The sequence below is a fragment of the Natrix helvetica genome, assembly GCF_964273705.1.
Source record: "Natrix helvetica genome assembly, chromosome: 2".
In the NCBI taxonomy this organism is placed as follows: Eukaryota; Metazoa; Chordata; class Lepidosauria; order Squamata; family Natricidae; genus Natrix; species Natrix helvetica.
In genome coordinates this window covers 245,553,631-245,569,855 of record NC_138552.1, presented here as the reverse complement: position 1 = coordinate 245,569,855, position 16,225 = coordinate 245,553,631, and the positions used below count along the sequence as shown (strand labels likewise).

The following is a 16,225-nucleotide window of genomic DNA, read 5'->3' as shown; positions in this document are numbered from 1 at the left end:
GTTTATCCCATGTTCTGTCTTCCCCAAAACTTTGCCTCATGTTGTCAGTGTTGTGACATAACTATGCAAGTAAAGTTGATCTGTTTTTTTTTTACTTGATTCCTATAACTTGCCTACCTGAGACAATCTGTGATATTTGATAGCATATACAATAGATTATGAAGTTCTGATTTACACATGTTGCCGGGAAAATATACAATTCTGGGCAGTCAGTCTATGATTTAATCAAAGCATATTGTTGTGCTTTACAATGCAGCATTAACTTTTCACTTGCTTTTTGGAAGCTACTTTAATGTGCCAACACTACTCAGATAAGTGCTAGGGATGTTGAAATGATGTCCTAGCCATGCAGGAATGCTATTTCTTATGCGTTTTCCTCCATTCCTAGCGTCCCTTGTTAAAAGACAGGGGGAAATAACAGATTTAAAATTTACAAATCAACAAATATTAATTTGTGGCTAAGACACTGAGCTTGTCGATCAGAAATGTCGGCAGTTTGGTGGTTCGAATCCCTAGCGCCACGTAATGAAGTGAGCTCCCATTACTTGTCCCAACTTCTGCCAACCTAGCAGTTTGAAAGCATGTAAAAATGCAAGTTAAAAAAATAGGAACCACCTTTGGTGGGAAGGTAACAGCATTCCGTGTGCCTTTGGCATTTAGTCATGCCGGCCACATGACCACAGAGACATCTTTGGACAGCGGTGGCTCTTCGGCTTTGAAACAGAGATGAGCACTGCCCCCTAGAGTCAGGAACGACTAGCACATATGTGCGAGGGGAACCTTTACCTTTATGTAATACAATTTAAAAATAAGTGATGAACTAAAGGAAAAAGAAATAGGGATTTTAAAAAATAGTTTCCTCTGATATGTTTGCTTCCCACCCCCCATACATTGCATCCATACAGACTCTGTACTCTCTGACTTATGAATTAGTTCTCAGAAATAATACACATTTCACCAATAGTACGTGAAGTGCCATTCCTGTGGTAAGATAAAGAGTAAAACCATCTGTTTCAGACCCATAATACCTATCTGCATTTAATATCTGTATTGTGTTAGCAGTGATCTTTCTTTTCATTGAAGAAACAAAGTAACAATACAAAACATAACAAAATTACAATACAGTTTTCAAAAGAAAAACTAAACCAGGCCAAAACCAAAAGCAAATGGAAAAAAAACAACAACAATAGAAAGCCAACTGAGGATATTCTAAAAATAAACACAATCATTATTTAAAATGTTTTTTTTTTTAAACTTACTTTCACCATGTGCATTTCCAAACTTATTTTCTCAAAATGATTGTATTGTTTGGGTTGTATTGTCGTCTGTCTGTCTGTCTGTCTGTCTGTCTGTCTATCAATACATTATTTGAACCAACAGATGAACTTTTGATAAATATAAAGAGCAGCAGACAGTTACAACCTGATTTAAACAGACTGTATACTGAGATACAGATCACAACAATGATAACAGTTATTGCTGACTGTAGCCGATTGCACTCAGACAGGTAGCATACAGGACAATGACTTCTAGAGCCTTTGGCCAGTCTGCTGAAGGCCTTGTTAAATATATTGGGAAGATATTTATGGGGACCTTGATATGCAATACTTTGCATTAAATGAAGGGCTTTGTTTTAAATTACTCTATAGCTCTGATTCAGCATTATGGCTCTGGATGACATTGCACAGACAAAAAAATTGAATTGTTTTGAACCATTATTTTTTTATTATTAGATTTTCACCCCACATTTGTCTGTTTACCTATCTAGCTTGCTAGCTAAAGGTGGCAAACATTCCTAATTCTTCCACTTCCTATTCTCCCATAACAACTCAGGAAGTGGATTGGGTTGAAAAAAAGAGTGGCTCACCCAAAGCTCCCTAGTCAGCTTTCAAGCATAAGGGAAATCTAGAACACACAAGTCTCCTAACTTCTAGGCTAGTCCCTTAACTACTACATTAAACTGGATTAATTGAAGAAAATATAAGCCAATCCAATTTAAAATACAGTAAAGCATATACATATAAAAGATTGAAATATATTGAAACATATAAACTAATAGCAATGATACTTGACTGGCCTTATATTATGACAATTACCATGATTAATCAAAATGTTTTGGTAGGGGCCTGAATTTGAGCAAGCTGAAAAATTATCTTGCAGAAGTGAGAAACTGGTCTCTCTCTGTCCCTCCCTCCCTCCCCACTCTGTATGCGTGTGTCCAACTCCCCCCCCTTTGAATTCTACTGACCCTTATCTAACTCCTAGCAGGTGCTAACTATTATTCAAAATATTCCTGCTCATAGCCGTGAGTAGAATTATTACATAAATTTAATTGTGGATCATCTTTCCTATCTGACAAATCCTGAATTCTCCTATGTCTTTTTAGGGGGAAAACCACAGATATGTCCATAGTTTAGCTCTGCAAGAACCGCTATCTCATCCATATTGGAAACACCAAGGTATTTCTGGGGTGAAAGAATTAGCTGGTTACATCACCATTGCCTAGGGGATGCCCGATTGGGGGCTCATTTCACATCCCCATTTATATGCTCACTGAAGTGGTACCTATTTATCTACTTGAATTTGCATGCTTTTGAAGTGCTAGATGGTCAGGAGCTGGAGAGAATGACAGGAGCTCATCCTGTCACCCAGCGGCATTTGGATCTCGAATGAGGGCTCATACATTGTCAACCGAGCATTTTAATCAGATGACCCCGTGCTCCTTTTAAGAACTGTTATGAATTGGTGTCAGTGTTGAATCTCACAGGCTTGAGAAATCACCAGGCAGAAATGTTAGATATATACCCACTAAGTAGAGCAAGGAAACTCACATGACAAAGACAGTCTGGATTTCACCAGTAAATTAAGAGGAAATCACAATGAAAGAAAAACATTATTAAGATTAATAGCAATCAGGTTTGAGATATTTAGTGGATCTACATAATTTTCAGACTAAGTTTCTTGACATGATGGGTCTGATTTTTACTATAGTCCAGTGCTGGCGAACCTTTTCCGCACTGAGTGCCAAAACAGGAGTGTGTGTGTCAGTGCGTGCGGGGGAACACTGGAAACTGGAAGAGCATCTCCCCTGCACACATGTGTGGGAGTGCCGGAAACTAAAAGAGCAGTCCTCGAGGCGCATGTGCAGAGCTGCTCTTCTGGTTTCTGGCGCTCCCGCACTCATGAAGACTAGCTGGCCGGCACGCATGTGCATGCTGGAACACGGAAGAGCAATGGGCAACGGCTGGCATGCCTGGAGACATGGCTCTATGTGCCACTTCTGGCACACGTGCCATAGGTTCACCATCATGGCTATAACTTCAAGGTGAGATTTGAGGATTTAGCATGAAAACTCTAGTAAAATAAATGAATTGAACAGCCTTTTCAGTTCGGAAAGTTATGTTAAGAAGTGTTCCATTAGTGCAACTTCATTGTGATAGATTGAATAACAGGATACCCTGATCTTGTGTTCTTAATGGATATAGCTCAAGTTAGAATCTAAAATAGATTAAATATATACAGCAAGATATAATTTCTAATATATGATGATGATATATCTTATTGGCTCTGCAGGAATTTTATCTTGCTCCAAACAATATTGATACAGATTGTAAATGTAACATGAGTTGATGTGGAGGAGCATCAAGCAAGATGTGGAGGAGCAGAGTGGAACCATCCCATCATTTAGGATGCTGAATGGGGTGTGAGACTAGATCTCAATAAATAAATGTCAGTAAAGCTTGCCAGAAATAAACCACTGCAAGCTACAAAGATATCATGTACACATGGTGACCTCATCACCCAAATCCCACCAAGAATATATTTTAGTATCTGATACAAATACATATGAAATTTGCATGATTATGTCAACATTGATTTATTTTATAGGTTTTTTATAAACCACTGCAAAAGCCAATTCCAAGATGCCTACACGTACCCAAATCTGTAAATCGGAATTAAAAACGGAGAAATAACCACATACATTATTTAAGTTTTGTTATTTAACCCCCTTAGCGGACACCTACGATTGCATAACACATTTAGCTCTTTGCCCTTTTACAGTTCTATTGTAGATGGATTCGGATGATTGGTTTCCGCTTCCCTCTTCCGCTTCTCCATGTTTTAGGCTGCTACATGGCAGCGTGGAGCTTGCACGAACCGTCCTTTTGGAGCCCAGAAACGGTAGTCTTACCCCTTTCCTTGCTTTTCCCCCCCTACGTCGAGTTTTTGGAAGCAGAGAAATCCGTCGAAGTCAGAGGAAGAGGCAACCTGGCAGAGTTCGCACATGGGCATGGTAGCCAGCTTTAAGCGAACGGTGATTTACTCAAATAACCCCAATCAGTATTTCTCAATCTCAGAGCCTTTGAACGTCAACTCAGCCCAATGATCTTCAGCTGGGGAATTCTGGGAGTTGAAATCCACCCAGTTCTTAGATTGAGAGACGCTGCTGCAGATTCTGGTCTCTCCCGAACCCTAAACTCAGCGCACCTGCTATTGGGGATCCCCAAACTTGACAACTTTAAGGACTTCAATTCCCAGAATTCTCCAGCCAGCATAGCATAGCATAGCTGGCTGGAGAATTCTGGGAGTTGAAGTCCACACGTCTTAAAGTTGCCAAGTTTGAGGACCTCTGGGCTAGATGAAACGTCGCCATATAATAGCTGGAAGCAACCAAATACATAGCCGGAAAGGGCAAAAACAAGGGAAGGTTCGGAGTAGAGAGCGTTCCACAGCACGCTCAACAATCGCAGAGGAATCTCACCGAAGCGGCTCCTTTGCCAAAAGGCACCGAAAATAACCCCCCCCCACTACGGCTTGGCATCCTCCACTTCCCCCCCCCCCGCTGCTCCAAGACCCAATCGCTTCCCTCTTTGAGACGCCCACCCTACGTCTTCTCACGTTGGGCCACTCCGCTGTCAGTCGCTTCGCCTCCTGTAAAGCCGGCTGTTTTCTGTTGTTCCGCCTTCTATGGTAATTACGGAGACCCCGCGTTTCTCCATTGGCTGCGTGCTCCCGTCAATCGCTCTTCGGCCGGCCTTCCTCTTAACGGTTGTTCCAACCGCTTCCTTTTCCCCCTCCCCCGCCCCCCCTCTTGTTAATCCCCTCCCCCTATTCCCGAGTTCTGGGGCTGCTTCTGGCCCCGCCTCCGCTCCAGACTCGGAACTCTTCTTGTCCTTGTTGCTCGAGCGTTTCCAGCAGGTTGCGCGCTCGTTCTGGAAGCGTGAGCTTTCGCCCTGCTCGCGGTTACGCCGGGCCTCCCGGAGCTCCAGGAAGGAGGAAGCGGCGCCTACCCCGAGCAGGAAGAAAGCAGCGCGACGGGATGTTGGCCAGAGAGTCCGAGGGAGCTCCCGATGGGGGCTGAAGGGCTGCATCGCCCGGCCTCTCCGGGGCTTTTCCCCGGGCTCTTTGTTAAGCTCCGGTTCTCAGCCGCCAGCTCCTGGCAGGGCGACTCGGGCGACCTCTGAGACAGCTCCCCGCGCAGCCGACTCCGCTGCTCAAAAGTTTTGCTGCTCGCGGGCGGGCTGCGAAGGCGAGGCGGTGCAACCGCAGGGCGGAGTAGAAACTTTCCTCGGATTCTTTTTGCTGCAACTCGGCGGCTCCGTCCTGGGGAGCCCGCCCGCCTGCCTACCTGACGCGGCGCGGTATCTCCGTCTTCTTTAAACTTGGAGAGGATCGGATTTGGAGCCTCCCTTTGCGGACAGCATCGGATTAACAAGCCTCCCGCCGAATCGGAAGCCCCGTCCCTTCGGAGGCTTCTTCCAAGGGAATCTCTCCCCGAGTTTGGACCCCTTTGGACAAGACTTTCGGGCACCGGCTCCCAAGCGTCCCTCCTTCCCTTCTTCATGTCCCATTAAGGGGCGACCCAGCGCTACCCGCCGCTGCTTCGCTTTCAGTTTCCGGCGTGGAGTTTATGCTTCGAGGACGAAACGGGCCCGCCAGTGTCTCCTGCGAGCCCCGCCATGTCGACGGCGATCACCGCGGCGGAGAAAGTGGACGGCTTCACCCGGAGGTCGGTTCGCAAGGCTCAGAAGCAGAAACGGTCGCAGGGCTCGTCGCAGTTCCGCTGCCAGAGCAGCCAAGTGGAGCTCTTCCCGCTGCCCCAGCTCAAAGGTGAATTTTCCCTGGATTCACCAGGCGTCGCGGCGCGCGTGGCCTGGGGCTACAGGTGCCGTGGGTGGGGAGGGTGGCTTTCCCGGGCCTTTTCTCGAGTGGGCGGCTGCTTCCTTAGCGGAGCCCCGTAGTCTCCTTTTGGCGCCTTCTCTCTTTTTCGCCTTCATACTTGGAGAGAGACTTCTTCCCCGTGCTCTTTCCCACCTTTTCATCTCCTTTCCTGTCAAGGAAAGGGGTGGGGTGGGGGAGAACAGCCTTTCCTTTCAACATTTCGTTGTTTTTCTCTTGTGTCGAGGACCTGGCACTTGATAGGATTAAGCGCTCTCGTTTGGTCCCGTCTAAAAAGTATCAGCGTTTTCACATTTCTTTGGACGGTTATACAGGTAGATGTTGATAACAATTGGTTATTCAAGAGGGTCGGGGATAAAAGAGGAAGTGATTTGGGCCTTATATAGAGCAAAGCCTGCGAAGTTTGTTCAGAGTTCAAGCTGTTCTTTTTTCTCCATTCTGCTTTGGAAATCTTGTGCTTATTGTTTTCTTCCTGATCCTGCCCTGCAGCTGCTTCTGTTTGCTTAAAAAAAATCTAAAAAGTTTATTTGCTTTAAAACTGGAGCACTATGCTAAATTAATTGCTGGCATTCATGTTCAAATAATCCATTAATTTCCTACAATCTCTAAAAATTGTTTATTATATATTTCTGCACATTTGTTTGTTCTTTGTTCATGGTTTATATAGCTGGTGCATTGTAAGACAGAACATAATTTTATACACTTGTAGGCTTAAATGTGAGATTTTACTTCTAAATACCAACATATATTTAAATTGAAGTAATTTTAATAAAAGAAAGGAATGTGAATGGGATATTAAGTACTAAAATAGATGCCATGTACTAATAGCATGTTTTATTCTATACAGGTAGTCCTCAACTTACAACAATTTCACTTAGTGAAAGTTCAAAGTTACAATGCCATTGAAAAAAGTGGCTTAGGACCATTTTTCACACTTACAACCATTGCAGCATCCTCGTGGTTATGTGATCAAAATTCAGATGCTTGGCAACAGACTCATATTTATGGGTGTCAATGGGGAAAGCCAGATTCACCTAACAATTGTGTAACAACTATGGCAAGAAAGTTCATAAAATGAAGAAACACTCATTTAAGAACTGTCTCACTTAGCAACATAAATTTTGGGCGCAGTTTTGGTCGTAAGTCAAGGACTACCTGTAGTTCAGACTGAGCACTTACATATTTAAATATCTCAAGTACAGGCCTCACTCTTCAGACTTTAATATATGAAAGGAATACAGATTCTGTTTCATTTCATGAATTGAAACATTGTTTTGAATAATTTTGTTGTGGTGTTGTATTAGATTATTTGCCATTATGATAACTTACATTTACTATTATACATTTTATGTGAAGGCGTATATAGAATCAAGGGGTTCTTGGTGTTCTCTGAGCTTGGTGGTTTTCTTGCAGAGGTTTCATTACCCAAACTAGGTAACATCATCAGTGCCAGTATCTCCATTACTGATACATAGAATCATAATGTGCGCATATACTGACAGTTTGTGGGTAGAGCTGGATGATCTGCAGAATCGGCACAGTACTAAAAGTGGAGTAGTTTTGATTTGGTAATCACTGTGAGAAGTTAGTAGGACATCAGCTTAAATTTCATCAGCACTGGTGGTTTTACAAAATAGATTGTGTTTCCTAACGGGTACTTGGAAACTTCCATATATTGTAATATGTTGTTTTTCTCTCCATGCATTAAAAAAAGTGGTAATGGTAAAATATTTAAAATGTAGAGTTCATCTCTTTGTAGTGTGGGGCAGGAAGTTGCCTTCAGATCAATGTTGACTCCTGTCTGGATACGTCACTGCAGTTTTCTTGACAAGATTTGAGAAGTGGTTTGCCATTGCTTGCTTCCTAGGGCTAATTGGGAGAGTGGGTGCCCAAGGTCACCCGGTTGGCTTTGTGCCTAGGGAAGGACTAGAACTCATGGCCTTCTGATTTCTATTTTGGTGCCTTTAACCATTAGATCAAACTGGCTCTCCATTTCTCTCTTTGTAGAGTGTATTGTAATTATTACAGGATGTAACTCTCATTTAAATCCTGATAGCATTATTGTGGTATGTTTACAGTTGAGATGCATGCACTTTAATAACTGTTTTGTTTGTATTTTGGGAGCTGACTGTTTATCTTTTATATATTGGCTAGTAATCAAAAAAGGAAATAAATGATTGAAGAGTAGGCATAGAATACATGTAGCAGTTGTACCCCATTGTAATTTGCTCACCTACCAGTAGATTGAACAAGATTAAGATTTTTGATTGATTAAATATTTTTGGATTTATTCTGTTGGAAAGTTCCTAGTATTTTCTCAGTTTATATGATAGTTTACAATAAAATAAATGTTTAAATAAAATTAACTTGTCAACTATCAACATCCTTTAATAAATATCTAAATTTAGGAAAGATGGTAGCATTGCAGACTGGCATGCTACAGAGGGACAGTAATTCTGAAGGACAGATATTCATACAAGCAGTGGCATAATTAAATCTCCACCTCAGTTTTCTCATTTTTCCTTTTCCTGAAGTCCCTTCAGTTCATAGAAATCCTTAGAAAGGAACCTTATATAATTCTCAGTGAACTTCTTTGAAAGGAGTAAATTGGTAGTGATGTTGATACAGTTTTTGCAAAATTGTTTCTTCTTTCTAAATTGTTTCTACATAACTCAAAAGAGAGAGGCTGTTAATGGTTTAAAACAGTAGCTAGAGATCACACCAAGCCAACATTTGTTTTACTTGAATATGTTCTCTGTATGTTGAGGAATCCATCTAGAACTTTTAGTTAACATATGGAATATTGGTATCATCCTTTTTGTCATTCTGATGCTTGTGAATTAGTTCCAATTGTTTGTTGTATATTGTATGTTGTAAAGAAGTAACTTGTAAACATTAACTTGGTTTCTATTTTAAAAATAGAGCTCAAATGTAATATATGTACTATTATAAATATTGATGATTTTTTTGAATTGCATCTTTATAATGGATTATAAAACATGCTAAAAGATAATAATTGAGTTTGATAAAATATCAAGTTCTTCTCAAAGAATAATTTGTTTTCATAGATGCAGGAAAGACATACAGCTGAGCTTTTTTAACCTGTAGTTTCCTGTAACAAGTAGCGTATAATTTAAATATGGAAAAAAATCTTGCTTATGGCAAGAAGTCAGAATTTATGATGTATCTATTACATGTACCTCACCAGACTTAGATAAGGTCTTCTACAAATGTTTCATATTGTCTTTTTGCAGTCCTGAGAAAATGGCAAAAAATAAGGAAGATTAAGAAATCTGAAGTTAGATTTGATTTCCCCTACTTGGTGCTTTTCAGGTGTGTTGGAACTATAGTTCCAAAATTTTAAGTTAGACTGTTGGCTAAGAGTAATTAGTAGTCCCAGCATATCTGGGTATATCAGCTTGATGTAGATTGACCTATGGAACAAGATGAAGCATCAAATTATTATGTTTATACATAAATAGTGCATTGGCACAGGGTTTGGTAAAAATCGAGGAGATAGAATAGGGGTGCATGTTATGGATTTATTATAATGGAGATGAGTGCATTTCTAAATATGGCTTTGAAACCTTGAGTTTTCTTAATAAAAGTTTTGCTCTGATGTGGATTTTGTTCTGTGATCTATCTTCTCTTTTTTATGTTCCTTGGTGCTGAATTTAGTCAGTGGGAATATACATTGAAAGTAAAGCATTTTATATAAATTTGATTTGATTCTGATAGAGTACATTTTATTGAACATCTAAGTAAAGCTAAACTACTCTTACCAGGTTTACCACCTACATTTTCCAGATTATTAAACCCAAAAACAAATGCTGGACAACAAAGATTTGTTCCTGAATACTTGGGATGTATCCTCCAGGTTTTTGAGCCTAATCATACAAATAACTGCAATTCAATCTATTATGTACCATTCTATAGAAGTCTTCTCTTTTTACAGTTTCTTCTTGTATATAGTTTAAAGCTACTAATTTTTGCTTGCATTATAAGTTGCTTTGTGGAAACATGGAACTGTTGTCGAGGCACATCCAGTACACCAAGTACAACTGGAATATCTCTGGAGATATAAATGTAGTGGCTCTACTACTTGGAATGCAGCTTAGATATACCAAGTACTGTTGTTACATATGTAAATGGGATAGCCATGAAGAGAGTAGCATTACATTAAAAACAAATAGCTATTCTGAAATAATTTGATTCCAGGGCAGAAAATCATGGCACATCAACCACTTGATGATCTGACAAAGGTTGTTGTTGTTTTTTTGCCTCTGTTTCACATAAAACTCAGACTGATGAATTTTTTTATGAAAGCAATGAACAAGTGAAGGTTTTCATTATTTGAGACAGATGTTTCTAAGAATAACTGATGCCAAAATTTAGGAAGGCATTTTTGTTGGTCCGCAGATGAGATATGTCATCAGTGACAAGTGCTTCGAAGATCTGTTAGTGGGCCCAGAAAAAAACCTGGAAAGCATCCAAGGATGTCGTCGAGAATTTTCTTGGCAGAACATCAAACTGCATGCAGCTATTTGACAAACTTTTTACAGCATGAAGACCATAAAGTGCTATATGTCACTGGAGATTTATTTTCTGCGTTCACACTGAAAATCTAGGTGCAGTCTATGATGAACATGGCAAAAGGTTTCATCAGGATATTGTCACAATGGAAAACCAGTATCAGGGCAATTGGAATCCATCAATGCTGGCTGACTATTGTTGGATGCTGCAGCAAGATGAATTTCATGAATTTAAAAAAAAAGTTAGTTACATCCTGGGATCTATTTATGTGAGATTAATTTTAAAAATATAAGATGAATGAAGAAGTGGGATTGAATTGAATTTTCATTCCCCAGTTAATATTCTGCGTGGGGAATTAATTAGTCTTTATAGAAGATAATGCAATGAGCAGCGTGGTGGCTTAGTGGTGAAGAAGCGCACCTCCCACTCCAAAAGTTGAGAGTTCAATCCTAGGGAGCAGCAGATGTTTCTCCCCTAGGGTGCAAAGAAAAAATATCTGCTGTGAACTCTGCAAAGCCATTACCCAGGATTGGCATCTGGCCAGTAAATGTTCAGCTCCATTCAGTCGCCTCGATTCTACCCCAAATTGAAAGATTACAGGGTTCTAAAAATGGAGTTTTATAGAAGAATAATGCAGACATACATATGGGATCTAAAAATGGAGTTTTATAGAAGAATAATGCAGACATAAATATGGGATGTGCATTTAGCTTGTATAATGGTAAAAAAAACCCAGAGATTTTAAAATATGTAGGATGAATACTGTTGTTTGTAGTAGAACATATTGTGCCATTCATTTTGACAAATTCTGCACGGAATTTTTGGTGTTTATTGGAAACGCATATTATATTATTTACTTGATTTGTGGTCATTTAGTGGTCAATTCAATATATATTTATTTACAGTAGATTCATTTTATACCTCTGTGGTGTGTAATCAGACAGTGTAAGTTGGTGTAAGATGTGACAATTCTTTTTGACAGCCGAATGTTATATACTAATTGAAATGATGACTAATGTCATCCCTATCACAAATTTTATCTAGATGTCTGACTTTGCATATTTTCATGAAGTTACAGTAACAAAACAGTGAGAAAATCACTCCTTGCTTGTGATTTTGGCTAGCTGCCAAATGCCAGCTTTGTTTTCCTTAAGAATCTAAATCCATTTGAAGTAGATCAGTTGTTCTTGCCTTAAGGAGAGCCTCCCTAAGGAAATGGAATAATTACTATGTAAAGCCCAAGCCTTTCCTGACAATTTTTGACAATCCTGACAATCGAACAAATTGCACAAAGTCAATGTCATATAGCAGAGTCAGTTTGGGGATATTGTATCACTAAAGGAATTGCCTTCCCTAGTCGATTTTTAACTTTCATGTAGTGGCCTTACATAACCCTTCTCTCTCTCAATTTATAAATGTATTCAAATTTGTCTTCAAGAAAGCAGATGCCATGCTCAAGATCCTAACAGGTAAATAACCCCAAGAGAGATAGAACATCCTGAAAAATATGATACTGAAAGCACAAGCACAAACAAACAATTCACAAAAAAGGAAAAATAGAAAGAAAAGAATTAAGAGGTCTGTGTGGATGAATAAAAGTCTGAAAACTAAAAAGAAATGTGTAGAAAATGGCAATTAGGGACTAACAGTTAAGGTGGGGGGATACAGACTTGTAATTTGAAAAGGGCGTTGGTACTTACCTGATACACCTCTTCTCATAGTGGGGGGGAGGAGTATCCAGGATGGGTTGACCTTATCCTCCAGCTGATTGGACTGAGTCAGATAAGCTCTTGGGACACGCCCCTGGCCCACCAGGCACCGCCCAGTTATCGGTGAAGAACTCTATCCGACTCGTTATGCCATCCACTCCAGACTTTAGTATGGTTTCAAACCTTTTGTTGAAGAATAACTTAACATACCAGTGCAACATTCAACAAACACATGTTACATAACAATGTCGGGGGGGGGGGTCTGGATACTCCTCCCCCCCACTATGAGAAGAGGCGTATCAGGTAAGTACCAACGCCCTTTCTCCATAGTGAGGGGGGAGGAGTATCCAGGATGGGACGTACCAAAGTTCGTGTGTCCCTAGGGAGGGTCACATATTGAGGGCACTGGCCAACTAAGCCTGGTGGGGGGTCCCCTGCCCTATGTACCGTCTGTAAGACCCTGTGCCCGAATGAAGCCTCCGCCGAGGCAAAGGTGTCTAACTTGTAGTTCCTCACGAAAGGTGAGGGGGAAGACCAAGTGGCCGCCCTACATATCTCTGTCCATGACGCCTCGGTAGCCCAGGCCGCACTGGTGGCCGCACTTCTTGTAGAGTGTGCTGTGATGGGGCTTGGTGGCTGAATGCCCTGAGACGGGTATGCCATAGCTATGCAGGTTCTCAACCACCTGCCTATGGTGGTGGAGGTCACCTTCCTGCCCAGAGACCCGAATGAATGAAACAAACAGGGCCTCAGAACTCCTATTCTGCTGGGTTCTTCTGAGGTAGATCCTCAGAGCCCTTCTTACATCTAATGTGTGCCATTTCCTTTCTAGGGCATGAGAAGGGTCTGGGCAGAAATTGGGCAAAACCAGCTCCTGTGCCCTGTGAAAGCACGAACATACTTAGGTATGAAGGAGGGGTCCAACCGCAACACCACTCTATCCTGATGAAAGATGCAGAGGTCTTCCCTGACAGACAGGGCCTGCAGTTCTGATATCCGTCTGGCGGATGTGATGGTCACCAGAAACGCCACCTTAAGGGTTAGAAAATTTAGTGACACTGTTCGCAATGGCTCAAACGGCTCCCCCGTCAGAGCCTCCAACACTTTGTGTAGGTCCCAGGAGGGGAACCTATGTACTGGAGGTGGTTTGAGGTTGGATGCCCCTTTCAGGAACTGCCTGACCAACGATTGCTGAGTAAGTGTCTGAGTTCTGCCGCACAGAAGCACTGAGGAGATGGCCGAGACTTGTCTCCTAATAGTATTGGGAGCCAGCCCCCTGTCCAGGCCTGCCTGGAGAAACTCCAGCACTATAGGAACAGTGGCTCTCACCGGGTTCTGCCCGTGGGAGTTACACCATGTGGAAAAGGCCCGCCATGTTGCGCCATATATGCACTCCGTGGAGGGCCTTTGGGCGGCCTGGATAGTCTCTATTACCCTGGGGAGAAGTTTTCCTCTCTCAGGATGCTCCGCTCAACCGCCACGCGGTCAACTGGAGCCATTGGGGTTCCGGGTGCTCCAGGGATCCCGGACTGAGGGATATCTTCTCCTGTGGAATTCTCCATGCTCTGCCCACCGAGAGCGATTGGAGGTCTGCAAACCATGGCCTCCTGGGCCAGTAAGGGGCAATCAGTACCACCTCCGCCCACTCCCAAATAATTTTCTGAATTACTCTGGGAATCAGGGGCAAGGGTGGATATGCATATAGAAGCCCCCTGGGCCATGGGCAGTGGAGGGCGTCTGCCCCCTCCGCCCTGTGTGTTCAGTACCTGGAGTAGAACCTCGGTAGTTGGGTGTTGAGGTGCGTGGTGAATAAGTCAACCTCCAGGTGACCGAACCAGTTCATCACCTCCCTGAAGATGGCTGGATGAAGTCTCCACTCTGAGTGGTCTACTTCTGCCCTGCTGAGCCAGTCGGCTCTGGTGTTGTCCACCCCCGCTATATGCTCTGCCGTTAGGGATAGCACGTTCCTCTCGGCCCATCGCCCCAGTCTCTTGGCCTCTCGCATAAGGGCCCCTGATTTGGTCCCCCCCTGTCTGTTTAAATGGGCCTTTGTGGCGATGTTGTCTGTGAGGACTAGAATGTGTCTGCCCTTGACAGAGCGGTGGAAATGCATCAGGGCAAGGCGGACCGCCCTGAGCTCCAGCCAATTGATGCTGTGCGTCAGTTCCGCCTAGCTCCATTGTCCCTGCGCTATCTGATCCTGCAGGTGGGCACCCCACCCAAACAGACTGGAATCTGTGGTCACTGTCACTCGGTCTGGCGTTCTGAAGACTTCGCCCTTTGTTATCTCTGGGGACATCCACCAGATCAGTGAGCTGGAGACTTCTGCCGGGAGGAGGACCTTGATCTGGGAACAGCTCCTGCGCCTTCGCTGGAAAGGCAAAAGGAACCATTGTAGGTATCTGATGTGGAGGTGCGCCCACGGAACAATGCCGATGGCAGAGACTATGGTGCCTAGCAGTTTGGACAAGGTGGCTAATGACACCCTACCTCCCGAGACCACCTGTATAGCTAGCCGTCTCAGGGAGATCTGTCTCTCCGATGACAGAAAAACCTTGCCTTCCTCTGAATCTATCAGAGCCCCTAGGTGGACTAGCTTAGTGGAGGGGTGAAGATGGCTCTTGGCCAGGTTTACGGAGAACCCATGGTCCCTCAGCGCTGCCATGGTGGTATCTAGATCCCTTATAGCCCCCTCAAAGGAGGATGACTGTATCAGCAGGTCATCCAGGTAGCCTTGGATCCTGACCGGGACTTGTCTCAGATGGGCTGCCAGGGCAGCCATTACCTTGGTGAACACCCGGGGGGCGGATGACAACCCTAAGGGCAAGGCTCGGTATTGGAAGTGCTGCCCTAGGTAACAGAACCTGAGGTACCTCCGGTGCTCCCGCAGAATTGGAATGTGTAGGTAGGCCTCTGTGAGGTCTATGGAAGTGAGGAGGTCTCCCTGCCTAATCCCCTCTAGGATGGAGTGGAGCGAATGCATTTTGAACCTCCTGTAACGGATGAAACGGTTTAACCGCTTCAGGTCCAGAATAGCCCTCCAGCCCCCTGAAGCCTTGGGGATTACGAAGAGGATTGAGTAGTATCTTGGACCTTGCTGGTCTAGAGGCACAGGCTGGATGGCTCGGATATCTAGCAGGTGCTGTATGGCCTCCTGCATCAATATCTTCCTGGCCGGGTTATTGGAAACAGGGCAGATCCGGAAGAACCCTGGAGGACTGGCAAGGAACTCCAGTGCCAGCCCATGTCTGATGGTGGGTTGGACCCACCTATCAGCGGATAGAAGCAATCGCTCTGGAAGCGAACTTGGCTGCGGACAAGGTGGCGTCCGCCGAAAATTGGATAGCTGCCATCCATTTCTTCGTCCTCGGAAAGCTTATCTTCCCTGACTTCCTCCTCCTCGCCCTCCAGGTCGCTGTCCTCCTGCGATGAGATTGAAGAACTGGAGATGTCCTCCTCCTGGTCTACCAGGCCTTCTGGTGCCCTGGGGGGTAGTGCCACCTGGGGCTGCGCTTGTGGCTGCTGGAAGGCCGCTGTCATACATTTCTGGAAGGCCCGCATCATTAGGTCCTGAAAGTTAGGGACCCCTGGGGGGAGTTGTTGGCTGGGCGCCATGCCCACCTGTGCAGGAGGGGAACCCAGAGGTGGGATTCTCGTGGGCAGGGCTGAACCCAGTGAGGCTGTATGTGGGGGGGAATGCCACCCCTGAGCTAGACCCCAGAGACCTGATGTGTCGATTGGGATCCTTGCTTGCAATGGGGGTTCCTCCCCTGTGGCTCCGCTGGAGGTAGGGGCTCTAGGGA

General features: G+C 43.7%; 1 protein-coding gene across 1 annotated transcript in view; it reads left to right on the top strand.

The window, feature by feature from the left end:
* Window positions 1-5,133: 5,133 nt before the first annotated feature.
* Window positions 5,134-16,225, top strand: part of PPP2R5A (protein phosphatase 2 regulatory subunit B'alpha) — a 54,405-nt gene continuing 43,313 nt past the window's right edge. Inside the window, exon 1 of the mRNA XM_081944172.1 lies at window positions 5,134-6,111. Within this exon, the coding sequence (XP_081800298.1) occupies window positions 5,961-6,111 (151 nt within the window). The 5' untranslated portion in view covers window positions 5,134-5,960. The remainder of the gene's footprint in view (window positions 6,112-16,225) is intronic.